Below are 27,178 nucleotides of genomic sequence, written 5' to 3'. Positions count from 1 at the left end.
CTTTGAACAGTTGCTAAACTAATGCTTCTAAGTTGAGGGTTTCTTGTATTTAAAACTACCCAAGTAAAATATTCATTCAGAGTGTGGAATAGTTTCCCAAAATATCTCTTTTATTTCTTCTAACTTAATTTAGTTACTTTTTTCATGAAATGGTTTGGATTTAAAAGAAGCCTGGTTTAGGTACAGCTTGTTAAAATATAAAGTGCTCTTCATTATGGTTTAAATCTCACTGGAACGAATAGCAGCAAATTTAGTCTGGATCCAATTCATTGCTAGCAGTAAATATCCAATAGCAATAGCACTTCAGAGTGCAGCCCTCTCTAAGCGGGTTACAAGTCAGCATATTGCTCCCAAAAATCTGGTTCCTCATTTTACCGACCTCGGAAGGATGGAAGGCTGAGTCAACCTTGAGCCTGGTGAGACCCGAACTGCCAACTGCTGGCAGCCAGTGATAAGCAGAAGTAGCCTGCAGTACTGCACTCTAACCACTGCAACTCCACCAAGAACAACTTATTCGACAGCCATATCAAAGAAAGGGCAATCATTCCATTAACCCACATTATATTTTAGCAGCTAAATTATGCATCCAGCTTCCAACCAAAAAAAGGAACAATTAATCAATTCCAGGAGTTAAGATCACTTGCCTCTTAGAAAAGGCTGACCCTATTTCCTCCTTCTGAGAGGCCCCATAAATGGAACTGATTGTTGTGGGGCTTTTGCATACTGGGCTCTTCCTGGTTGGGCTCAGGCTGGCTAAACCATGCTCAAACTGATGTGAGCCTGCCTGAAAGGAGCTGCCGCTCTGCAGAGCTGAGCCCAGCTGGGAAGGATTGGAAGATGTTGGACTGGGCTTCTGAAGTGGACTTGGCCTGGGCGATCGCCGTCTGACTACAACTGATTGAAGAGGGCTCTTTAGCGCTGGACTCCGCTCTTTGGGACTCAACTCTGTTAGGGCAGAGGCCCTTGAGGCTGCACTGGTGCCGTAGGTTCCCACATCCTGCCAGGGTTTTGACCCCTCTAAAGACTTGACATCTTGGGCAGTTCCTCCTGAGAAGGTTTGTTCCTTGGAGTCATCCCCTTGGTTGTCCCCAGCACCTTGGGACCCTCGAGCCTCCTTAGATTTCTTTTCCTTTAACGACCAACGTTTGGAGGACTCGGCTCTGCTGTGATTAGAAGATGACCGAGATGATGAAGACCTTCTTGAACGATCAGATGATGATTTGTCAGAGTTTCGAGAATGACTTCGGGATCTTGGAGAGGGAGACCTCCTCTTTGGTGAACGAGAACGAGAACGTCCTCTTCGAGGGCTATACGTTTGGCGGTAGTTTTGCCAATTAGATCTGTAATTTCCATAACCACCTCGATTATATTGGCCCCACGGGTAGAATCCTCTATTTCTTCCACGGAAGTAATAGGGTCTACGATAGCCTCTGTTATGACCTCGAAAATCCCGGTTCTGGTATACTCGCTGATGGTTCCTCTCTCTGTTATGAGATGGAGAATATGATCTTGAGCGGGACCTAGAACTGAAGAGAAAAAAGATATTTGGTAAATATAATAATACCTTTCAATGTAATTCAAAAACCTATTCTTTCTTGCATGACAGGATAGATTCCCTTTCTAGAATTTCTCAAAACAATCCTCCGTACTAAAAAGGAGTGAATGAATGTGATGGAAGGAACCTTGGAGGACTTCTAGTCCAACCTCTTGCTCAAGCAGGAGAACCTATACTATTTCAGATAAGTGACTGCATCTATCTTTGTAGAAGAGTAGGGAAATAACTTTTAAAAAGGAACACAAGAATGATTACATAAATAAATTTGGCCCTAGGAAAGAGGAAGGGATGGGAAAGAATCTCAAGATAATCTTGTCTTGATTCACTCTTGAGAAGGCAGAAGGTAACTTTGTCAGGCTTTCGAGATTCTATTATTACACCCTATAAGAGATTTCCACTAATTCTTATGTCTCATTCCTGACCTAGCCTACTGCAAAGGACTATCAGTCTTCTACAACCCCTGTTGTAATAGAGAACACACATGGCTGCGATTGAATGAAACCTATAAATTCTCTCTCTCTCTCTCTCTCCCTCCCTCTGTGTGTGTGTGTGTGTGTGTGTGTGTGTTCCAGCATAACTCTGGAAGGCCTTGAGCAATTTCAACCAAGCTTAGTACACAGATGACTTACTCTCTTGAAAAAAAATACCATGGGGGTAAGACATCCCTAACACCTTTTGCTGTGTGTTCTGTTAAGATACAGCCTATTGTGCCTTAAAATGGCTTCTATGGTACTGCCATAAAATGGATTCTACTGTACAGCAGTGGAGTTGCCATGGTAACAGTTTTACAGTATTCCACAAGGGGGCTTCCTCTGGTGGGGGGGAAAATCCAACACTAGAAATTACCTTTGATCTGGACATTTTCCCCCTAAAAATAAATACCCGGGCAACGCTGGGTTATCAGATAGTCTATTATAAAGCTGACAAAGCCTTATGATTATATAGGAAACTCATATAACACTGGATGTGTACTGTGTGACATGTGTAAAGTTTTGAGCAAGTCCATTTTATTTTGCTAAAAAAAAGTATAACATCACCTTAGAAAGCCAATGTAGTCAGAAGGCCAAAACTATGACTAGGGAAACCCAGATCCTGACTTCGGAACATACATACTCAGCATAATATCTTTTGTAGCATTGTTGCAAGGATGTATGTAGGCAACATAAAAAGTCACTATCGTTTAGCAACACAATACATCTTCCTCTCTGATAAAAATAGGAAAGAGACCAACTTACCTGAAATACTGTCTCATTCGCAAACAGTTCCAGGAACATAACAAAGACGAAACAGACACACAGCCTAGTACATGCAGTGAAAGTGAGCCAATTAATGGTAGTTCTAAAAGAACTAATGAGCCCACAGAAGAGACAGTCCCCAAGTGGTTATGTTAACAATCACTGTAAACCAGTTTGCCTGGAGGTTGTTCACAAAAAATCATTTCGAAAGACATGCTAACATGGAATGCAGCCCAAGTTGTATAACAGTAAAGAAGGTTTTGTTTGGCCTAAATAATCACTAATAAAACCATTCCACAAAGTTAGGGGAAATGAAGAGAGGCAAGCGACTGTCTCATACCATGAACTAAACAGACTGTCAAACTGAAGAAAATATAAACTCTCCAGAGAGAGATACAAATACAATCCAGCCAATTTTCCCAACTGAGTCACTGAAAGCAACCAGCTGCTACAACTTTTTCCTCCACCAAAGGATTATGATCTGCAGCCATTATGCTGAAGAAATGAATCCTACCTCTGAGAGATTGCTAAATTTCTTCCAAATGATTTGTACTTGTCAGCTTTTTCCATTTTGTTCTTTAATCAAACCATTTACAAAATTAAAATTTCTCCAGCAGGTTTCCACATCCAGAGACATTTTGCACACAGAGCCTGTTTTCATTTGCTTTTCTGAATATTGCTGCATATTGCCAGCGTTAGGCAGATGTTCCTAGTGGTTTTGCCCTCTGGAAAGAAAGCCCTTCAGTTTCACTGCATGACTGAGTTGCGTTTTCCACATGTTTCTTTCAAAAACTACATTCTAATTATTAACAATTACTTGTGTCTATAGCCTAACAAAACACAGAATAATTTCAATTATTTAGACATGTAATTAAATACAACAGGAAGCCAAGAAAAAGAAATCCATTTGGAGACTAAGTGGTTTCTGAAAAGCAGAGCAACCACGTAAACAGGCATCACGTAAGCAGCTATCTGGGATCTGAACAACTGTTACTTTTTATTTAAGAGTCCAAGCTTCCATAAGAAATCAGAAAAGCACATCAAATTTATCTCTTGCTTTTTGGAATTTAGTTACCAGCAACAACACAATATTCAGATCAGGGAACTAGCTTTCTATCTGTATTAAACCGTTTTCTACTTACAGGGTCTTAAAATGTAAGTACAAAGTAAAAAGCTTGAAGATTTTGAAAGGAAATCAAAACATTTTACACATACTGCAGTTACTCTTTGCTCTTGAAAAAGAGAAAGGGACCTTACCCAGTGGTGGAATTAAAAATTTTTTAACTACCAGTTCTGTGGGCGTGGCTTGGTGGGCGTGGCAGGGAAAGGATACTGTAAAATCCCCAATCCCACTCCAGGGAAAGGTTACTGCAAAATCCCCATTCCCTCCCGATCAGCTGGGACTCGGGAGACAGAGAATAGATGCACAAAACACAATGTTTTTAAACAATTCTCATTTTATCTGTCAATTTACAGAATGGGAAATGTTTTCTTATAATTTATTGCTTTCCTCAACAACAAAAGAACAAGAAAAGCAAATACTTGCTAGTGGCCAAAAGCTACCTCCCAAAAATTCCCAAATATGGAAAGCTCAGGTTTTCTTTTCATGAATGATCAAGATAAAATTGATAATTGTTGATAAAATTATTGAAGTAGAACTTCTGGCATGCAGTTGTAATACAGTAGATATTCTTTTCATATGAGCATCTGAAGGTGAAGCATTTGTTGGCAAAAATCTGTCAACCCCAAAATATTTACCTGAGCCTTCGTTTCCTTGATCGTGAAACTGATCGAGACCGAGACTTTGAAAAAGACCGAGACCGAGACCGAGACCCAGATCTTGAACGAGAAGAACGGGACCCTGATTTTGATTTATTCGTTTTTGACATCTCCGATAAATCCTTTCACATCAATCTGTCAACAGAGAAAATGTAACCAACATCAATGGCTGTCCCTCTGTAGTAAGGGAAATGTTTTTTATTGAATAATTTCTGAAGGGAGAAACGGGACCACACTAGGATCACACAAGCTTTAAAGAGTTCTCTTAACGAAATTTCAAGCCTGTTACTTTTTTTATGTCTAGCAACTTTGTCAGTTTGTCAGCAAATGTATCAGTTCCCCAAATCCTTACTGCAAACTGTAACAGAGAAACTGTAACCTGTTCTTTCCACACTTAAGTACTAGAGCTCAGGAAGAGGTGCCGACTCTGAGGAGCACTGGTGCAAACCAAGCCACAATCAAGTAGCCACCAGGGATTTCTTCTGTAGCAAAAATAAACAAGGAATCTATCCAGGTATTTCAGGACTTCAAATGTTGATTATAGCCTCTAGTCAACTTCAATGTCTTTGAAACATTAGTTTTTATAGGAAAATGGTTTTGTTATAAGTTATCTCATACCAATGTGTGCTCATCTAGAGTTCTTACTTCTCTTGTGTAAGAACTCTATTTAGACGAGCACAAACACACTGCAGCAACTCTGGACAGCAGAAAAAAGGAAACAGATCATCTAGGCATCTTACACTTGACTTGGCTAGGATAGTTTCCCAATTGTAACTATGGTTAAATCTGCCTAAGTTTTGGGAAATTAAAGAGTTGTAATACAGTAGATATTCCTGTCTTTTTTCTTCACTTGTGGCAGCAATCCCAGCATTCCTGGCTGGCACGATTAAATGAGAATCACAGGTTAAGCAGAGTCCTGGGTAAAGATTGAAGGGTGTGTGTGTATGTGCCTCAGGGCTTGGAAAACAGCAGCAACCTCATTCTTGTGGTATTGTAGAAGCCTCATTTCCTAAATCACACACAGACACCTTCTCCCAAATCACATTTGTGAATGAAGCATAAAGCAGCAGGACTGAAAAAAAAAGATGGTTCAAGTATATTTGTTTATTTTCAATGCATTTAAATATGTCCAGTGAGAGGATTCCTTCCTAGATTCTTAATAGTGCCAGAGCACCCACAACTTCTGAAGGCAAGCTGATTGGTGTTCTCACTGTTAGGAAATTTCTCCTTAATTCTAGGTTGATTCTCTCTTTGATAAGTTTTCATCCATTACTTCTTGTCCTATCCTCAGGTGCCTTAGGAACCCTTCTTCCTTGTGGCAGCCCCTGAGATATTGGAACAGTGCTATTATGTCACTCCTAGTCTTTCTTTTCCCCAGACTAGACCTACCCAGTTCATGCAACCGTTCTTTATATATTTTACCCTCCAGTCCCCTAATCATCTTGGTTGCTCTTCCCTGCACTCTTTCCAGAGTCTCAACGTATTTATAGCGTGGTGACTAAAACTGGAAGCAATATTCCAAGTGTGATCTTATCAAAGCATTATAAAGTGGTATTATCACTTCATGTAACAGAAATTATCCCTCTGTTGATGCAGCATAGAATTGCATAGGCTTCTTGCTGGCTGTAGCACACCGCTGGCTCATACTTGAGTGGTTGTCCACTAGGACTCCTAGATCCCTTCTCATAGTTACTGCTCTTGAGCAAGGTATCACCTATTCTATACTTGTGTGTTTGGTTTTTCTTGCCAAGTGTAAAACCTTATTTTGTCAAGAACCTTCTGAGCCTATCTCGTGAAGTGTTAACCCTTCAACTAGTCATGATTCTGCAGCCTACTGCTACTGAGCAGGGTAGCTAAAAGGGCACAGTCAGAGGTGAGGCACAGACAGGTGTGTGGAATGAATTGGAGCATCCTGCAATTGTAAGCACTACTGAGCAAGTTTGAGTGGTTGTAGCTTCGCATGGCACTACCCCTGAATATATTATTTATATAGAAACATGTATAAACATTTATTGAAATTTGATACAGAAAATGAATAAGTGAAAGGATATATAATAAAATGGAATATGGGAGAATATGTGGATGAAAGGACTGAAATTAACAGTATTATAATCTTAAAAATATTTTTTCTTTTTCTAAAGGTACTTTGTATCTCAGCATTGTGAACTTTTTATCATGCTGGATGGATATGCAAAAAAGTGGAAAAATTGGATTCAAATGCAGAAGACTAATATACAACACCAAAGATATTCCTTCTGATGAACTTTTTCCAACAGTTGGAAAAAACCTCATGGAACTTTGTTTCTCTATATAACAGCAGTGAGGCCTTTCTATGCACAGTGATGGAAGGAGTTGACATTTCCCACAATGGACAAATGGATGGTGAGGTTGATGGAGCTGGCTGAGGTGGTGAAATTGACAGCTTCAATTAAATACAAAGATACCGAATAATTCTAATGCTGATTGGAACCCCCCTTTGGACTTTATGTATGAAACAGAAAAACATATGAAATTTTGATATATGGATTTGATTAGAAACAACAGTGTACAACAGGAAAATGATTTGGGATGGAGATGATTAGTGGGGTGCCACAGAACCTGTGAAGCACAGGACAGCAAGGGCAAATGCAGCTTTGCAGAATGGTACAGGCGTAGCTGTCAACAATCTGGAGCTTGTATTTCTCAGTAGCAGTGGCAGTGCTGGGGCTGAAGTAGAGGCCAGAGGCAGTTGGCTGGGACTGCTGAAGGTTCCAGGCCTCGTCTTTCAGAACCCAGTCCCAGAGCTACCATCAAATGCCACAACGCAGGATAGCCAAGATAGCATAGATTGCCAGGAAGCAGATAGGTTGGTGGATGGGGAGCAGAGGATTGTAGCATCCCTGCAGTCGTAAGTGCAAGCAAGCTGCCATATGCCCAATTTTTGATCACATGACTACTGGGAAATGCAAAGGCCTTAATTTTGGACATGGGTCATAACATAAGTCCATTATTTTCAGCAGTCATTTTGAACAGACTGTGTATATAACAGAAAAACAATAAGCTTTTTAAAACATATTTTTAACAATTTTGCATGAAATGTATGCAATATTCAAAGACTCTTCAGTATTAACAATGACAAATTGTTGGAAAACTTACTTTGCCTTGAAATTAACTCTGCCTGAACAGAAATCAAGGGTCAATTGGAACCTCTACTTCCACTTGAAAGAGCAAACAATTCTGCAAAATAAAGATAACTGCTTATACTCCAACTGCACACATAGTAGGTGTTATATTTTAAGGAATAAAATAAAGACAACATAGCTTGAAGGATGGTCTGAGGCACAAATCTATCTAGCTCAAAGTGAGTTCATTTTAAAGCAACTTTTAATCCATGTCTCATGTGAGCACAGAGTATGGCATATATGGTCCCCAACCCCAGGTCTGTGGCCCAGTGCCAGTCTGCAGCCCATTGGATGCTGGGCTGTAGAAATGATGGGTGAAAACCACCTCCTCTTCGCTCCCCCTGCCAAGCCAGAAAGGTTGGGGGCCAGTGATGTAGCCAACTGGCCTAGATTGGAAGGTTCACATTTCAACCTAAGAGGTGAATTATCCCTCCTGCCTTTTGTATCTCGACATAACAAAACAGGAAATAAAAAATGAAGTATATACTACTCCATTCTCACTCCTACATATAAGAAGTCCTTGACTTACGACCATAATTGAGGCCAGAATTACAGTTGTAGGTCATACACACTGTAAGGCAGCCATCATGTGACCAGAGTCCCTAGGGAGTGGGCGGCATACAAATGTCAATAAACCTAAACCACATCCAATTTGATGACTTTTGCTGAAGTTGTTAAGCAAACTGCTGCTTTCCAGGAAAAAAAAATGTAAATCACTGTCATGATTTAAATGCAGGCTGGTTGCAAGGAACCAAAATGCAACCATGTGACTTCAGGGGGGAAGGTAGCCATTGGAATTTCAAATCTGGGTCATAAGTAGCCCTGGGAAGAGCTATCACAACTGAGAGGTCCCTGAGAGGTCATAAATCAAGGACTCCCTAGTTTAGAACCTGAATTAAGTTCAACTTAGCAACAGAACGATCCAATGATATCCTGTTGCCTGCTACTCCTGCACTGATGTTCACTGTATTTGCTGTTTAAGTTTGCCATACTCTAATGAACATGCAAGATGGACAGCACAAAAGCTTGCATTATAATGTATTAATTCATTAAAATAGTACAGATTGAAATAGCTTTTTACAAATAAAAAAGCTAATCAGTGAGAATATATGGGGACACAGTCTCTTGGTGTTTTCTCATATCTGTTCCTCCCTATCTACTATTTGGTATAAGCCCCTGGCTACTCCATACCCATCAGCCTTATCATTTATTCTAGAAAGGAATGCATCTGAAAAGCTCACCAAGAAATAAACGCAAGTCAAGGGAAGAACTCTGGTCGCAATAGCACTTAGACTTATATACTGCTTCACAGTGTTTTACAACCCTCTCTAAGCCATTTTCAGAGTCAGCCTCTTGCCCCCAACACTCTGGATCCTCATTTTACACGCCTCAGAAGGTTGGAAGGCTGAGTCAACCCCTGGTGAGAGTTGATCTACCAAATTGGAAGCAGACTGCAGTCAACAGAAGTAGCCTGCAGTACTGCATTCTAACTACTGTGTCACCATGGCTCTATTTTATCTTGATCCCCAAAGTAGTTCAAGACAAACACAAAAGCGAGAGAGTATTTAAAGAAACACTGGAGAGATGTAAAACACATTAATGTCAATCTTGTGATCTAAACTATCCCAGCTATATTATATTAAGTGCCAACAGCAAACTTACTTTTTGAATACACAATGGATATAGTTTTGTATTCTTATAATGCAAATTAGGCATACCATGTAAATTATTCTATAATTCACTTTAATATTCATTATTAGGGTATCAATTATTACCTTATAACACAAGTAATCAACATAGTGTGAAACTGCTTGTTTTTAACTGCCTTTACAAGCAGAGGCAGAATTTCTAGAGCAAGCTTGGAATTCTGCCATTAGAAGCAATCTGCTTTGCTTCCCAATTGCCATTGCTGCAAATCAAATCTACATACAAAGTTAATTTTTATCTTGTTTTTACCCCTAATAGGAAAGAAAACACTTTTTGTTCAGCACAGTGAAGTCCAAAGGGCCTCATAAGCAAAATGGGCAAAAAGCCAACCACTCCTCCTTTGTGCAGTAGCTGCCTGGGCTTTTGAAAACAAAAAGCCACCACCTGTTCCATCTCATCCTTAAGGAATATTTTAATTATCTCACATCTGAAAGGGGACTGTTTATCTTTTCATCCTGTCAACAATGAGCTAAGATAACATGGTGTGCTTCACAACATGCAGTTGATAAGTTATTTGATCAACTGATGACATTTTTTACTTTCTTTTCCCAGACCTATATACCTTAAAATCACTCCTAATCAGGCAGAAGACGGAAGGCCTGCAGTATTTTAAAAATCTTCTAGAAAGTATCATAGCTCGTAAAGAAAAAGGAAACTTGAATGAATTTTTAAATAACACACAGTATTAATACATATTAACAATTGCTTAATACATGTTGCTGGAAAAGGGCGTTGGTACTTACCTGATATGCCTCTTCTCATAGTGGGGGGGGGAGTATCCAGGATGGGTTGACATTATCCTCCCGTTTATTGGACTGAGTCAGATAAGCTCTTGGGATATGCCCCTGGTCCACCAGGCACCGCCCAGTTATCGGCGAAGAACTCTATCCGACTCGTTGTGCCATCCACTCCAGACCTTTGTTATGGTTTCAAATTTTTTATTGAGTTATAACTTTAACATATTAGTGCAACATCCATCATAAAACATGTTACATTACCAGGGAGGGTCTGGATACTCCTCCCCCACTATGAGAAGAGGCGTATCAGGTAAGTACCAACGCCCTTTCTCCATAGTGAGGGGAGGAGTATCCAGGATGGGACGTAGCAAAGCTAACACGTCCCTAGAGAGGATAACATACTGAGGGAACATGGCCAAAATAAGCCTGGTGGGGTGTGTCCCCCGCCCTATGAACCGCCTGTAATACCCTGCGACCAAACAAAGCCTCCGCCGAGGCAAAGGTATCTAACTTGTAGTTCCTCACGAAGGAGGAGGGGGAAGACCACGAGGCTGCCCTACATATGTCTGTCAATGATCCCTGCGTTGCCCAGGCCGCAGTGGTGGCCGCACTTCGTGTGGAGTGTGCTGTGATGGGGCTCGGTGACTGTATGCCCTGAGACTGGTAGGCCGTAGCAATGCAGCTCCTTAACCACCTGCCTATGGTGGTGGAGGTCACCTTCTTGCCCAGAGATCCCAGTTGGAATGAGACAAATAGGGCCTTGGACTTTCTATTCGGCCGGGTTCTTCTGAGGTAAATCCTCAGAGCCCTCCTTACATCTAAGGTGTGCCACTTCTTCTCTAGTGGGCGAGAAGAGTCTGGACAAAAATTGGGCAAAATCAGCTCCTGCGACCTGTGAAAACATGAACACACCTTAGGTATGAAGGAGGGGGGTCCAACCGCAACACCACTCTATCGTGGTGAAAAATGCAGATGTCCTCCCTGGCGGACAGGGCCTGCAGTTCTGATATCTGTCTGGTGGACATGATGGCCACCAGAAACCTTAAGGGTTAGAAACTTTATTGACACTGTTCACAATGGCTCAAATGGGGTCTCCCCGTCAGAGCATCCAACACCTTGGGCAAATCCCAGGAGGGGTACCTATGTACCATGGGTGGTTTGAGGTTGGATGCCCACTTCAGGAACTGCCTGACCAAAGGTTGGTGAATGAGTGTCTGGGCTCTGCCGCACAGAAGCACAGCTGAGATGGCCGAGACTTGTCTCCTAATTGTGTTGGGAGCTAACCCTCTGTCCAGGCCTGTCTGGAGGAATTCCAGCACTAAGGGGACGGTGGCTCTCACCGGGTCTTCTCCCCGGGAGTTACACCATGTGGAAAAGGCCTGCCAGGTCGCGCCGTAGATGCGCTCCGTGCAGGTGGCCTGGATGGTTTCTATTACCCTGGGGGAGAATCTTTCCTCCCTCAGGATGCTCTGCTCAACCACCAAGCAGTCAACTGGAGCCATTGGGGTTCCGGCTGTTCCAGAGACCCCTGGCTGAGGGATATTCTTTCCCGAGGAATTCTCCACGCTCTGCCCACCGAGAGCAATTGGATGACCCTGGGAATCAGGGGCAAGGGTGGATATGCATAGAGAAGGCCCAGGGGCCATGGGCCTCAGAGAGCATCCGTCCCCTCTGTCCCCTCTGTTTGGTACCTGGAGTAGAACCTCGGGAGTTGGGTGTTGAGGGGGGTGGCAAATAGGCCGACCTCCGGGCGGCCGAAGCAGTCAGTCACCTCTCTGAAGATGACCGGATGCAGTCTCCACTCCGAGTTGTCCACTTCTGTCCAGCTGAGCCAATTGGCTCTGATGTTGTCCACCCTCACTATATGTTCCGCCTTTAAGGAGAGAACATTCCTTTCGGCCCACGGTCCCAGTCTTTTGGCCTCCAGCATAAGGGCCTCGACTTGGTCTCCCCCTGCCTGTTTAAGTGAGCCTTGGTTGCGATGTTGTCTGTGAGGACTAGAATGTGCCTGTCCTTGACAGAGCGGTGGAATTGTACCAGGGCCAGGCGGACCTCTCTTGAGTTCCAACCAGTTGATGCTGTGAGTCAGTTCCGCCTGGCTCCATTGTCCCTGCGCTATCTGATCTTGCAGGTGGGCGCCCCACCCAAACAGGCTGGCATCCGTGGTTACCATCACCCGGTCTGGCGTTCTGAAGACTTCGCCCTTGGTTATCGCCGGGAACGTCCACCAGATCAATGAGCGGGAGACTTCTACTGGGAGAAGGACCTTGGTCTGGGAACAGCTCCTGTGCCTTCGCTGGAAAGGCAAAAGGAACCATTGTAGGTCTCTGGTGTGGAGGCGAGCCCAAGGGACAATGCCAATGGTGGAAACCATGGTACCTAGCAGTTTGGATAAGGTGACACCCTACCTCCTGTGACTACCTTTGTAGCTAGCCGTCTTAAGTAGAGTTGTCTTTCTGATGACAGAAAAACCCTGCCTTCCTCTGAATCTATCAGAGCCCCTAGGTGGATTAGACTAGTGGATGGGTAGAGGTGGCTTTTGGCCAGGTTCACCGAGAACCCATGGTCCCTCAGGATTGTCATAGTGGTGTCTACATCCCTTAGAGCCCCCTTCAAAGGAGGATGACTGTATCAGCAGGTCATCTAAATAACATTGAATCCTGACCGGGATCTGTCTCAGATGCGCTGCCGCAGCCGCCATTACTTTGGTGAAAACTCGTGGGGCAGAAGACAGACCAAAGGGCAAGGCCCGATATTGGAAGTGATGCCCTAGGTAGCAGAACCTGAGATACCTCCGGTGGTCCCAAATGATTGGAATGTGTAGGTAGGCCTCTGTGAGGTCTATGGAAGTGAGGAAGTCCCCCTTCCTGATTCCCTCCAAGATGGGGTGGAGAGAGTGCATTTTGAACCTCCTATAACAGATGAAGCGGTTCAGACGTTTCAGGTCAAGAATTGCCCTCCAGCCCCCTGATGCCTTGGGGATAACAAAAAGGATAGAGTAATGCCCCTGACCCTGCTGGTCTAGAGGCACTGGCTGGATGGCTCGGATGTCCAGTAGGTGCTGTATGGCCTCCTGCATCAGTAACCTCCGTGCCGGGTTATTTGAAACCGGGCAGATCCAGAAAAACTTTGGAGGGCTGGAAAGGAACTCCAATGACAGGCCATGCCTAATGGTGTTCTGTACCCATTTATCAGATGAGGAGCGGTCCCGCGACCAGCGAAGTACGCCAAGCATCCCCCGATGGGAGGTGAATTGGGTCTAGAATTAGTTTTTGCGGAAGGAGCACCCCCGCCTCCCTCTCCGCCCCCTCAAAAGGGCCGCTTCTGCTGCCTGCCTCTCTGTTGTCTATCTGAGTACCTCTGCCTGGCAGAAAAAAACCCCTGGTACTGCCTGGCACCTGAGTACCCCACATATGAACCCCTGAAGGAATCCTGACCCTGGAAGGAGGACCCAAAGTCTTGTCCCCGGGAGTAGGACCATCTTAGGTAAGGCGCTGTCCTGAACTGTCCATTCTTTGGAACTGTGGGCAGCATCTTCCTCTTGTTCTGGACCAGGTAGGGGTCCAGAGCTGCTCCAAAAAGGGCCTCTCCTGTGAAAGGAGAAGATGCCAGGCGCCACTTGTAGTGTACATCTGCCTGCCACTGTCTCAGCCACACCAACCTACGAGATGCAATGGCTGAAGTGATCGCTCTGGAGGCAAACCTGGCTGCTGACAAGGTGGTGTCCACCGAAAATTGAATGGCTGCCACCTGTTTGTTGATGTCTTGCTGCGTTCTGACCTCAGTAATGGGGATACGTTGCTGCAGCTCCTGCAGCCAGAATAAGAAAGACCTGTTGAAGAAGGAGGCGGTGGTGGCTGCCTTCACCACCCAGGCAGCTGCTTGATGGTCCGCCTTCCTGTCCTCCAACTTCAGAGCCTCCTCTGGTTCCCATGGCAGAGTAGTGGGGGTACGTAGTACCAATACTGGAGCATCAATGGAGGGCTGAAATAGCACCCCAGCCATGTCCTGGTCCACATTGAAAAAGGTTTTATCTGTGGGCGTGGGCCCCGCTGTGGGGGCTGCCCATTGACGCTTGACTGACTCAAGAAAGGCCTTGGGGGTTGGCACCATGTCAGTCTCAATGGCCTGCTCATCAAAGATGGTTTCTGCAGAGAACCCCTGGTGCTGAGCTGGTGCTTCTGCTGTTCTGTTTCCGAACTTGGCTGCTGCCTTGGCATTGAACAGGAGTGACTTATACAATGAAGGCTGGAACAACCCAGTGAAGGCCGGCTTAGGAGGGGGCATGCCTTAGTCTTCAGATAGTTTATCCTCCCTAACTTCCCCCTCCTCATAATCCAGGTCACTGTCCTCTTCTGATGAGGCTGAGGAACTAGAACTGTCTCCCCCCCTCTGGTATCCTAGGAGAGGATGCCACTTGAGGTTGCATTTGTGGCTGCTGAAATGCCGCTGTCATGCATTGCTGGAAGGCCCGCATCATTAGGTCCTGAAAATTGGGGACCCCTGTGGGGGTTCGTTGGCTGGAACCTGGGGGGGGGGGGCAGAGGTGGCAGCCCTGTGGGCAGGGCTGAGCCCAGAGAAGCCGTATGTGGGGGGGATTGCCACTCCTGAGGAAGACCCCAAACACCTGATGTGTCAATAGGGATCCTTGCTTGCAATGCGGGTGCCTCCCCTGTAGCCCCGCCTGTTGCAGGGACTCCAGGGGCCTTCCCCTTCTGTCCCAAGCCTGGGATGGACTTAAGACCACTTGCCTTTTTGTAGAGCTGCTCCAGCTTCCTGTGCCTTCGCCTTTCATACTTAGAGGGTTTGGAAGGCTTGTGATTATCCTCTGCATCCAGCTCCGCCCTGGGGGAAAGGTGCTTTTTCTTGTCTCTAGCCTTTGTTTCCCCCCCCCCCTCTTTCTGGGCAGCCTCTGGGGTGGTCACTAACCTTGGTTGATCCTCTGCCCCTCTGGTGGGGCTGCTGGCTGTTGCTGCAGGTACTTGAATCCTGTCGGTCTCCTTGTTGCCGCTGGGTGCCGCCATCTTGGAACACGTGGTTCCTCCCGGCTTCAAGATGGCTCCCACGCCAGGAGACAAAGGGCGCTTCTTTTAAATCTCCTGTTCTGGTGGCTTGTGCTCCAAGGAGCTGCCGTGTGCCTTTGCCGCCAGTTTTTCCTTCTGCTGCCTCTTTCTGGCACCGCTAGAGGCTTGGCTGTGGACCCCCTCCAATGAGATGAGCCACGTGGACAATGGCACGGGCGCTCCACGGCGTTTGGGAAGCTGCGGTTTACTGCTCGACCCAGCAGGGCGCAGCAGAGTGCTCCGGCGCCCAACAGAGTTACCGGAGCGAGTCTCACCTTCTGGGCGGAGATCCAGCGGCGCCCTTGCTTGCCAAGTGGCCCAATTTGTGCCCCGTGATGCTTGAGGAAGCTGGGGCTCGCTACTTGACCCTGTGGGGAGCCGAGGAGAGTTCCGACGCTGCTGGCGCCTACGCGGCAGGGCTTGCCTTTGGAAGGTTTGTGCCTTTATTTCCTGCTTGCCTGGCAGAGTTCTTTTTCTGAGTGATACTTGTCTCACTCAGATGCCTGGGCAGTGTGCCGCCCCCAAGGGGGCTTTTGGCAGAGCTTTCTTCCACTCGGGGAGCTATCCAGGTCACTTGCCGCTGCTGCTGTAGGAAATGATTATCCTTTTCTTTCTTTAAAGTTCATCAAAATTATTGGAGATCCAGGATGGCAAACCATCCAGTTGAGGGACTGAGTCGATAACTGGGCGGTGTCTGGTGGACCAGGGGTGTATCCCAAGAGCTTATATGACTCAGTCCAATCAACGAGAGGATAAGGTCAACCCATCCTGGATACTCCTCCCCTCACTATGGGGAAAGGACAAACTTTTCCATGAGTAGATAAGTTATCATCCATGCAAATTTCTTCTCCTTCTAAGCATGAGATCCAAGAGTTATCCTTGTGTGAAGAGCAAAACAGCACCAATCTCTTGTACAAAAAGGAAAAGTTGTTGCACAAAAATCTATTTACCCTTAGTCTGAAAAGTGTTTATTTAAAAGAAAAGTGAAAAATTACTATTGTTCTTTTAAACTTTGAACCTTCAACATTGCTCAACTTTAGTTGTCCCTTACTTCCTTTCATTGCCTTTCTGCCAAAATAGCTTGTCCAACAGTCCAAAAGTTTCACAAACATCACTAAGGAAGGTGAAGCTCATGCTATGGATGGGTGCTTCCCTCTATTCCTTGAATAGAAGGTTCAGCATAAATATCATAGCTTGCATTAGGTCAAAGTTTCCTATAGCACTTCAAGAATTGCATTTGAATAAAACTGTTAAAGTAGACAGCAAAAGGAAATTATTGTCCTGACAGCTGTCCCCAATTGGGCATATCTGTTTTATGTTTGTATAAGACTTTTATGATAACACAAATAGGCAATGCTCTGCAGATTCATCGTTTTATATTTTTAAAGGTAACCTTTATTTCCCTTTTTTAAGATGCAAAGCAAAGTAGACCATAACGTCTAAAACTGGAATATCAGGTCAACAAAAAATGATCCTCTTTCCTGTTACATCAATAATGAAACAGCCATGATTTTAAAGCAGTCAGTTTAAAACTTTACATTGATTTATAAATTGTTTGTGAACAACTTACATAGCTGCAAAATGGTAAATTTGATATTATAACCCTATAATATTCAGACCAAAGTTTCCTTGGACTGGAATCAGAACTCTTACAAATCAAATTAAAAGCATAATTCTGCTTGCTTATGATTCAGAAGCTTCAGATAACACAGAGCACTGCAGAAAGCTCAAACAACCACACCTGTTCTATCTTCCAAATGGAAATCTTTCTGCAAAATGAGTCAGAATAGTGAACTCTACTAACAGGACCATCTGCTGCAGCTATTTGCATTCTGATTATCTTATATAGCAGCTCTTTCTTACATGCAATTAATACCATGCTGAAATTCACTTAGCTCTGGAGGAACAAATCTCCTTCATTTTAGCAGTTGTCAGCAAACCAGAAGACATTATGTTGTATAAAAAACAACACAGGTAGTCCTCAACCTACAACCACAATTGTGCCCCAAAGTCCCATTGTTAAGCAAGAGTTGTTAAGAGTTGTGCCCCATCTAACAACTTTTGCCATGGTTTTTACATAAACCCATTAAGTGAATCATGAGGTCATTAAGCAAATCTGGCTCTCCCCCCCCCTTTACTTGCTGGAAGCCAACTGGGAAGGTTACAAATGGTGATCACATGACCCGGGATGCTGCAACTATCATAATTACATTCCGGTTGCCAACCACCCAAAGTTTGATCATATGACTGGAGAGATACTGCAACAGTCGTAAGTGTGAAACCTGGTCATAAGTAACCTTTTTAGTGACATGCTAACTTTGAATAGTCATTAAACAAATGACTGTAAGTCAAGGACTGCTTGTAGAGTCTACCTACCCCACAGACTGTGATCCAGCTTTTCCTCAGACAGTTTCCTTGGCTCTGAGTAACTCACAGAGCTTCAACTTCCATCTTATAATTACTTTATGGAATATAGCTGCCTATTTCAGAATTCAGACATAACTGGGAAAAGAAAGGACAAACAATGTGAAATCTAATTCAGAAATGGAAATAATGAGACTGCTGACAGGCACTGAACAAGACTAATACAGAAGTTATAGCTCCTTTAATTCCACAGTATTGCGAATAGGGCGTTGGTACTTACCTGATACGCCTCTTCTCATAGTGGGAGGAGTATCCAGAATGGGTTGACCTTATCCTCTCATGATTGGATTGAGTCAGATAAGCTCTTTGGGCAACACCCCCTGGCACCAGGTATTCCCCAGTTTTATTGATGAAGAGCTCTATCCAATTCGTTGCACCATTCACTCCAGACTCTTAATTCAGTTCTTAGCTTTTATTGTCTTCAACATCAATATCTATATAACTTCATAAACAATGAACATAACACTTAGTTGTACAAACATAGTCAGGGAGGGACTGGATACTCCTCCCCCCACTATGAGAGAGGCGTATCAGGAAAGTACCAAAGCCCTTTCTCCATAATGAGGGGGGGAGGAGTATCCAGAATGGGATGTACCAAAGCCTGTACTTCCCTAGGGAGGGAGACCCCTGAGGCCCCATGTCCCCCACTCAAGCCTGTTGAGCCGTGGGCCCCGCCCTGTGAACCGCCTGCAACACCCTGCAGCCAAACGAGGCTTCTGCTGAGCCAAAGGAGTCCAGCTTATAGTTCCTAACAAAAGGAAAGGGGGAAGCACACGTGGCTGCCCTGCAGATTTCTGCCAGGGATGCCTGCGTGGCCCAGGCTGTGGATGTGGCTATGCTCCGCGTGGAGTGAACTGTGATATGATTTGGTGTCTGTAAGCCCTGCGATTGGTATGCAGTGGCAATGCAGGTTGGCAACCACCCGCCTATAGTGGTGGAAGTTACCTTGTTAACCAGGGACCCTGGTTGAAAGGAGACAAACTGTCAGCCTGTTTTGCTGCGTGCTTTTCGGCTGCCATTGAAACGGGGAGGGAGGGCATAGTATTTGGGTGAGGGAAATTATCTGTACAGGACGACTGTTAATTGGGAGTTGTTCGTTCATTTGCGCATGTGAAAGGAGGGGAGTTTCCCACCAAGGCCAACTGTCCAGCATACCAACCTGATGATGATTTTTGAAGATGTCTCCCACATGACAGCTGGGGAGATATACAATTGGACTATGGACTGGGGTACCAAGGGGAGGGGAATGAATCATGTATTGATATCTAATGCTTTCATGCGCTTTTGCTTAGATCCAGCTTTGCCTAGCTTCTATTTACTTATAATCAGTAAAAGTACTCTTAATTCTGCAAAATGGAATTGAGTGGTTTCTTTCTTGATTATTAAGTGAAGTAGCAATTGACATTAAGCTGGATCTCATCTCGCACCCATCCCAGAGCTGACACCTTCCGAGGGGGGTGCACCCAAAACCTGAAAGATGTCCCACCAAGGCAGTGATCAAGAAGAAGATATGGGAGCAGCAGTATGCCCTTCAGAGACGGAGCGGATGGCTGGCCTGCACTTGGAAGAACAATCTGTTCGACCCAGGTGGACTTGGGGAGTGGGACGGAAAGAGGACCCTGAAGAACCTTTGACTGGGATGACAGAGAAAAGATATATCTTGCCTGATCTGAGAGAAACTGAAGGGGCTGAAGGGGGAGCTGAACAAGATGACCCAGCGCCGACACCAATCACAGCGGCTAGAAACATTCCAAGAAGGGGGAGACCCCCCCCGCAGACGCCAAATGGCTAAGGTTCTTCCCTTAAGTGTAAAATATGGAGGAGAACCAAAAGATCTAGGGTTTTTCCTTGTTCAAGTCTGGAACTACATGCAAATGTATGGTGATGAATTGATTTCTGATGAAGAAAAGGTAAGAGTGATTATGATGGCTTTGGGAAAAAAAGCGGCAGATTGGAGGGTGGGCTTGCACAATAGTGGGCTTCCTCACTATTAAGAGACTTTAATGGGTTTATGGCCGTTTTGAGAAAATGCTTTGATGATCCCCTCAGAGCGAAGAGCCAGAATTAAGTTTAAAACTCTTACTCAGAGGAAACAGCCAGTAGCTGATTATGTACAAGAATTTCGGGACCTATCAGCTTTTATGAAAGGTTGGTCTGAAGAAGCATTGTTAGACCATTTCACTGATGAGTTAAACAAAGAGATTTACCAGCAGTATGTGAACAGGAGACCTCCACGTAGATTGCAGCCCTAGTATGAAGCGGCCGCTGATGTAGAAATTGACCTGGCCAGGCTGAATTACCAAGGGGAAAGTTAGGGCGAAAAATCCCCCCCCCCGCCAGCCCCCCCCAGGAGTCCCAAAAGGAGGGAAAAGTGGATTTTCTGCAAGCAAGCCAAAACCCTTCGTGTGTTTCTGCTGTGGGAAGGAGGGGCATCGTGCAGTTAATTGCCGAGTCAAGATGACCCAAAAGGCCCCCCCCTCGGAGAGAGAAGAGGCTGGAAAAACCTCCCAGGAAGAGGAAAGAACTTGCCCTGAAAGGGGAGGAACCTCCTCAGCCTGGCTCCATTGTCCCTGCGCTACCTGATCTTGCAGGTGGGAGCCCCACCCAAACAGGCTGGCATCCGTGGTTACCGTCACCCGGTCTGGCGTTCTGAAGACTTCGCCCTTGGTTATCGCCAGGAACGTCCACCAGATCAGTGAGCGGGAGACTTCTACTGGGAGAAGGACCTTGGTCTGGGAACAGCTCCTGCGCCTTCGCTGGAAAGGCAAAAGGAACCATTGTAGGTCTCTGGTGTGGAGGCGAGCCCTTGCAGGAGGAGGCTGTGCGCGATGTAGGGAGGCAGGATTCGCCGGGTCCAAGTTTATTTTCCTTAATCCTTTGTAAATTACTGGAGGTCCAGAGTGGTGCATCCTTTCCATTGAGTGGGATGAGTCAAATATGGGAAGTCCTGCTGGCCAGGGGGCGTTGCCCAAAGAGCTTATCTGACTCATCCAATCATGAGAGGACAAGGTCAATCCATTCTGGATACTCCTCCCCCCCTCACTATGGAGAACCTTGAGGTACCCCACTGCATGCTTCCCTCCATTTAGATATAGTGCCACGAGGACTACAGGTTGAGCGTGATCAGCCACTTATGGATCCATCTCATGGCAATTCTGTTTATCCCACATTTTTCTATCTTTACCATGTAGGCTTTATGGTCTACTTAGTCAAATGCTTTACTAGAGTCTAAGCAAACTATGTCTACTGCATTTCCCTGATCCACCAGCTTAAGCACTTTGTCAAAGCATGTAATTGTCAGGCCTAAAGCGGTTCCTTTAAGAATCTTTGACCTGCCACACTCTCATTAAGGGGGGGGGATAGCAAGGGGTAGAATGTGTTGTTTTCAAAATAAAAAATTCCTTTCTAGAAGCTCAAGGTCATCTTTTGTCTCCACACCTTTACACTTGACTGGAAGCAGCTGGGTGTGGATGCCAGAGTGGAAGAAGATTGGATCATGTGATGGATTGTGGGTGTGGAGACAAGATCATGAACTTTTAACTGGGTGGGATTCTGATGTAATTTCCAGATTTGGGATTACACAGATGTGCTAAGATGTCTGATTTATTAAATTGGAACTTTAAGGAACATTTTGCCTTGGACTCTGATTTAATTCTACATGATACTTGGAACACTGTAATAAGGTTTGTCTGCATGATCTGATGTGGACTCATATTTTTAGCTGTGCTTGTTTCTAGATGTTCACATCTTATCTTTTTCCAGAATCTTCCCAGATATTTATGTCAGGCTGATTGGTCTGTAGTTTCCTGGCTCCATTTTCCCCCCTATTTGAAGACTGAAATCACATCTCTAAATATTCATTTTCTCTGTTAATTAATTATTTCTTATTGTCTTCAGTTCGGTTGCAGTCTTTTTCCTTTAGTTGGGGGTTCTCATTTTGTTGTCAGAGTGGCTAGACTTGTCTCCAGACACTTTGCTTTTTCCTCTGGACCTATGACTTTTCCTCAAGTAATTCAATTAGTTTACATTTGGTTGAGATATAATTTGTGTCTTTTACACACTTGACCTAATGTTAAGAAGCAACAGTGTTTTGACTTATGGATGAAGCACATTAAATGTTGCCCTTCAGGGACTTCTGGTGGCACCATAGGCTTTGACGGACATTCCTGTGGGAACGCCAGCCCCATGATTGCATTTAAGCTGCTAGAACAGCGTAAATCAGCTGTCTACCAGCTTGAAAACTCTCCCCTCGGGAAAAGAGGGGGAGGTGAGCAGCCGGGCAAGGGTAGAGCTCCCCATAGACCCCCAGGAGAAATTCTGGGGCTCGAAGGATGAGAGCCCCCCAGCAGCCCGACAGAGCTCCGCATCCTGGGACGCTTCTGCTGAAGCAGAACAAAACGCCGCAACCATCTCTGCAATCAATGATTTAATCTACACGTTGATAAGAAGCAGGCAGAGCAAAGACAGGAGTGATTATAATTACAAGTACAAGCTTTAACTCTGATGCAGTATCACTTCCTTCTGTGAAGACTGAGGCGAACAAAGGGGTAATAAAGATGGCGTCTGAAAATCAAAGGTGTGGTGAAAGCGAAACTTAAAAGGAAAGTATTTGTTAAGTGCTTGTTAACGTTGTTAAAAGAACCAAGAGCTCAAGATTAAAGAAAACAGTATTGGTTCACTAATAAACTATAAGATCTAACAAATTTGGGGATTAAGTGGACTTTTTGGACTCAATAATTTGACTGCTGGAAAGTGTGATTTGAATATTTGGAAATGGCTTTAAAACAAATAAAAATAAATGCTTCTAAGAGTGCTGGAATTCTCCCAGCCCAGCCACCTAAATTGCAGTCTTTATTACCTTTAGCAGATACACAAACAGTGACATTTGAAGTTCTCCAAGGCTCTTTAAAGGCACAAGCCTTTGTTTTGCAAGAAAAAATTACAACTGCCCTTAAAGATATGTCTGACGAAATGTCTGAAATTAAGGACTTAATTCAAACCCACAATCAACAAATAAGAGAGGATATAGTGGATGTATTTAAGGGTTTGTTTGGTTATGTAACATCACTGGAGGATAGGGTGGAAGAAATTATTCAGTCTAATGTGAATTTGGAGAACAAAGTTGATGAGGCTCAAATCAAGATTGAAAAATCAGAGGCAGAAGTAACAATGATACAATACAGAGCGATGGAATTTGCTTTGAGAATAAGAGGCCTGAAAGAAAATAACCCCAAAAATTTGGAGACTTTTGCAGAAGCTTTCGCTCAGTTAATTGGAGAACCAAAAGTAGAATATGATTGGCAGATTGATAAAATTTATTGTGTTAATTCATGGACTGCGAGATAGAGACAACTACTAAGAGATATTGTAATCTACTTTGTCACCAGGAAAACAAGGAATGGAATATTACAAGCGACTTATGAAAATAAACTACAGGTGGCAGGACAGGAGGTGGCAGTACTGAAGGAAATTCCCCCTAAAATGTTGAGATCCATAAAGGATTATGCATTCCTAGTTGATGAACTTAGAAATCGCCAGATACAGTACAGATGGGAGGTTCCAGCTGGATTGGTGTTGAATTACTTAGAAGAAAGATATCGTCTTAATTCAGTTTGGAAGGCAAAAGATTTTTATAGTAATATATTAAAGGCTGAATATCCACCATCTCCAGCATAAATCAAAAAGAAGAATCAGAAAATCTAACAGAATGTGAGATAGTAAAAAAGGTTATATATTTAGGAGTTTATATTACAATTTTAAATGGGAAATTATATAAGTATAATTATGAACTATTATGGCACAAAATACAGGCAGATGAATAAATGGGAAAAATTACAATAGTCTTTGCTGGGAAGGATAACAGTAGTAAAAATGAACATCTTGCTTAAGTTTTTATTTCTTCTTCAAATGATACCAATATTTTAAAAAAAGATGCAAATATGGAAGAATGGTAGAAAGGTATTGATAACTTTGTTTAATAATGATGGAAATATGGGGCAAGAAATGTAAAATTTATGCAAACTTAAAACTTGATAGAGAGGTTTTTATAAGATGTTTTATAGATGGTATTTAGATCCTAAAAAGTTAGCTTGTATGTATCTGAATTTATAATTCAAATGTTGGAGATGTGACTGTGTTGATGTTATGTATTATGTATGGTGGATTTGTAAAAAAGCTAAAGCATTTTGGATAAAAATATGGTGGGTTATTCAAAATATTCTTAAAAAGAGGTAATGTTCACTCCTGTTGTTTTTGCTAGGTATAATTACAGACTGTACAGTTATACAGACTAATTTGATTCTGAATTTAATAATGGCAACAAGATTGCTGGAGGAAGGAAGAATTGCCTATTATTTAAGAATGGACGTTAAAAGTAGTAAACTTAGCAGAGATGGCTAAAATTTCAGCATATTGGAAAGACTATGAGAAATACAAGTTGGAATGGAGAAGATGGATTGACTACATTCAAAATAAATATTGGACTAAGGAATTTCATTTAGCTTATGAACGAACAAGGAATGTTATAATTTATTTAAATTTAGCTTAATAAAAGGGGAGTTAAAGTACAAGAGGGAGGTAAGATGTTACAGTTAGTTAGCTTATGTTAGTGTATGATTGTTAAATGTTTATACCCTGTATTTTGCTCTGGGAAGTTGGGGGGAGGGAGGGAAGGGGAAATATTTGTAAAATTTATTAAAACTTTTCAATTAAAAAAAATGTTGCCCTTCAAGACAAAAATCTGGAGATTTGAGGTCTGCTGCCAAGCATAATGGAGTTAAAAATGACATGTTGCCCTGCCTTGAAAGGGCTTGTGAATGGTTTTAAACATATTTTAAAAATCAGAATTTACAAAAATCAGGGTTTTTTCATATTTGGGAACATGTGCTAATAGAATGAATAATTTTAGAGGTATTCAAATTGTTAAAGTGGCCAGCAGCTGGACCATTTAGCCTAGGATCAGCCATACTATTGGGCTACAGTGAGTGAAACAAGCAGCTGAAACGCAGAACTCCTTAAGAATGTGCTCTGCCAAAGAATTACTGTCCTTCCCCAGCCTTTTATTATTTATTCATTCATTAAGAGCTGTGGTGGCCCAGTGGTTAGAATGTAGTATTGCAGGCTAATTCTGCTGACTGCCAGGGATTCAATCCTGAAGGGCTCACGGTGGACTCAGCCTTCCATCCTTCCGAATGAGAACCCTAATTGGGGTGGGGTTGGGGGGGCTGACTCTGTAAACTGCTCAGAGAGGGCTCTAAAGCACTGTGAAGCTGTATATACCCAAGTCTAAGTGCTATTGCTATATTTTTAAGGAAAACAGCTAAAATACCACTTTTAAAAACAAGCTATGGAGAGAAATGCACATTAAAAAAATCACTTGTGTTGCTTATAAGCTAAATATTGTATTAGGGTCTAAACAGTACAAATGTAAAATTTACATGAAATCCAGAAAAAATATGCAAAAACATAAATTAAAACCACCATTATGCCTAAAGTGTATAGCAATTGATAACTGAAAAATGTCAATTAAAATACCCCCTTTTGGGCTCAAGTAACACTGGTCTCAATAAGTTTCAGCTGGTACTACTATATATTAGCAGTCTGCTAGCACCTTTTCTATTAACACCCTTTATTACAAAGGAATATATAATTTCCTGAAATCATGACTAAACAGCTGAACCATTCGCCATAGCAAAATGACGCAAAACACATTGGAAAAGCTCATTTCACGCAACTACCCATTTCGCTCAAACGTTCAGGACAAGAAACCCCAGAGCCAACCAGACGCCAGCAGGGCCCGCGATCAGGGCTGATGCCCGATTATCCTCTCAAACGGCAGCCGCGTGCCCGGCCATCTCTTCGGGTGGCCCTGGTCAGCCCCGCGGCTGCTCCCCTGACGTCTTTGTGTGGAGACCGAGGAGATCCACTCGGTGGCCATTTTGAAAAGGAGCCACCCCCGCGGCAGCCACGCCACGCCAGATAGGTTCCACCGGAGGCAGCGAGGTCGTTAGGTTGGCCCGCCCGCCAACCCCACTCCCGAGGCAGATTTCGAAACGCGCCCTCCGAGTATCCCACCGGCACACCAGGGGCCCTTAACTAGACGGCTCCGTCTGACGAGGCATTTCTCCGGGGAAGCTTCTCACCGCCAAAGGAACAAATGCCATAAAACCGCTACTCTCCAACCGCCACCGCCCAGCAACAGACGGGCCGGGCTCACCAGACGCGCGGCCGGCCCTTCCCCGCCCAGGGCATTCCTACTGGAGCCCGCCCGGGAATGTCGAAATTACGAGGTTAGGACGCCGGGGAGACCAGCGCAAGGAAGGTCGCGCCGGCTGCAGCCAAAGGAGCCCGGCTGGAGCCACCGCCTGTCCGGTTTTCCCCGCTGCCAATCGAGCTTTAGCTGACGCCCTGCGAACAAACGCGACAGAGCCTCAGCTTGGGCCACGCGCGGAGCGGGAAAACGTTGCACTCGCGCTGTCGGGCCCTTTCCTCGCCTCACCTAACGGCCGGGCCTGGCGAGGCCGCGCCAAAATCCGAGCACCTTCTCTGCCCGCGGGAGGAAGTGAGGGAGGAAGAGGCGCCGGGCCGACGGAAGGCCTGCGCTGGCCGGGGGGGGCGGCATACGCGACCTTCCCGGGCGCTCCTCCCCCACGCGCCGGGCCTTCCCTGACGCCCTCCAGCTGCGCAGCGGAAGGCCGCGCCAAATCCCGGTCCGTGAGCTCTTCGGTAAATCCAATATTAGTGGGATGAGAAAGAAGAGACGCCGCGGCCTCCCACTCACCGCTGAGGCGCGGCCCGCTCTCGCCTGCCTTTCGTCGCCTCACGGTCCACCTCCACAGCTGCAGAAGGCCCGGACGCTTTGCGCGCGCATCAGTATAAAAAGCAAGCCTGTTACGTCCGATGGGGAGTGTAGTTCTTCTTGAGCCAGAATCCACGGGACTTCCGTGAACGTCTTCCCCGAGAGCACTACATCTCCCAGGGCACCCGCGTCTAAATATTAGCCCACCTTCTGCTTCTGAGGCTCTCGCCCTATACTCGCCAAGCTCCGCCCCTTGCGCTTTTTCCCCGTCCCGGCCCTCCTTTGGCGTGACGGATTATCGAGTCTTTCTGCTTCTCTCCCTGCATAGGCGAAGAGGAGGAGTCCCTAGATTGAGAACTACAACTCCCAGGTGGCGAATCGTCCACGCAGAAGCCTTCAGGAGAGGAGGCGCGCACGCTCGCGCCAACGCGGCTTTTTTCCTCGGGCCCCGGATGTCTCTGTTGCTTATGGTGCCCGCGCTCGGTTGTTTCTGTCGCCGATTGCTCTCAATCGGCCTTGAAAGTGAGGGGGCTAAGGAAATAAATCCCCTTGAGGCGACCTGACGGAAATTGTGCTGCTCGATTGCGCTCGCATGTCGGCATTTGAGTTCACACGGTGCCCTGAGCCAGTGAAACAGGTGTTAGAATCCCGGAACACGTGTTAGGATGGTTACACAAAGTGCAAAACATTCTACTCGGAGACTAGTGGCGGAAGAAAGTA

General features: G+C 44.7%; 1 protein-coding gene across 7 annotated transcripts in view; it reads right to left on the bottom strand.

The window, feature by feature from the left end:
- Window positions 1–26,690, bottom strand: part of THRAP3 (thyroid hormone receptor associated protein 3) — a 48,471-nt gene extending 21,781 nt beyond the window's left edge. The window contains exons 1-6 of one of the 7 annotated variants that reach the window (XM_032227769.1): window positions 26,441–26,689; window positions 20,241–20,417; window positions 17,614–17,739; window positions 7,705–7,785; window positions 4,549–4,704; window positions 645–1,526 (exon numbers count right to left, since the gene is read on the bottom strand). In XM_032227769.1, the coding sequence (XP_032083660.1) occupies window positions 645–1,526; window positions 4,549–4,679 (1,013 nt within the window). In that variant the 5' untranslated portion in view covers window positions 4,680–4,704; window positions 7,705–7,785; window positions 17,614–17,739; window positions 20,241–20,417; window positions 26,441–26,689. Of the gene's footprint in view, window positions 1–644; window positions 1,527–4,548; window positions 4,705–7,704; window positions 7,786–17,613; window positions 17,740–20,240; window positions 20,418–26,158; window positions 26,388–26,440 lie in introns of those variants that run through there. The other 6 variants (XM_032227770.1, XM_032227771.1, XM_032227772.1 and 3 more) reach the window with 6 other exon arrangements.
- Between the last annotated feature and the right edge of the window lie 488 nt (window positions 26,691–27,178).

Source organism: Thamnophis elegans, chromosome 12 (assembly GCF_009769535.1).
Source record: "Thamnophis elegans isolate rThaEle1 chromosome 12, rThaEle1.pri, whole genome shotgun sequence".
Lineage (NCBI taxonomy): Eukaryota > Metazoa > Chordata > Lepidosauria > Squamata > Colubridae > Thamnophis > Thamnophis elegans.
Note: the sequence above shows the minus strand (reverse complement) of the source record. Positions and strands in the feature narration are given on the sequence as shown.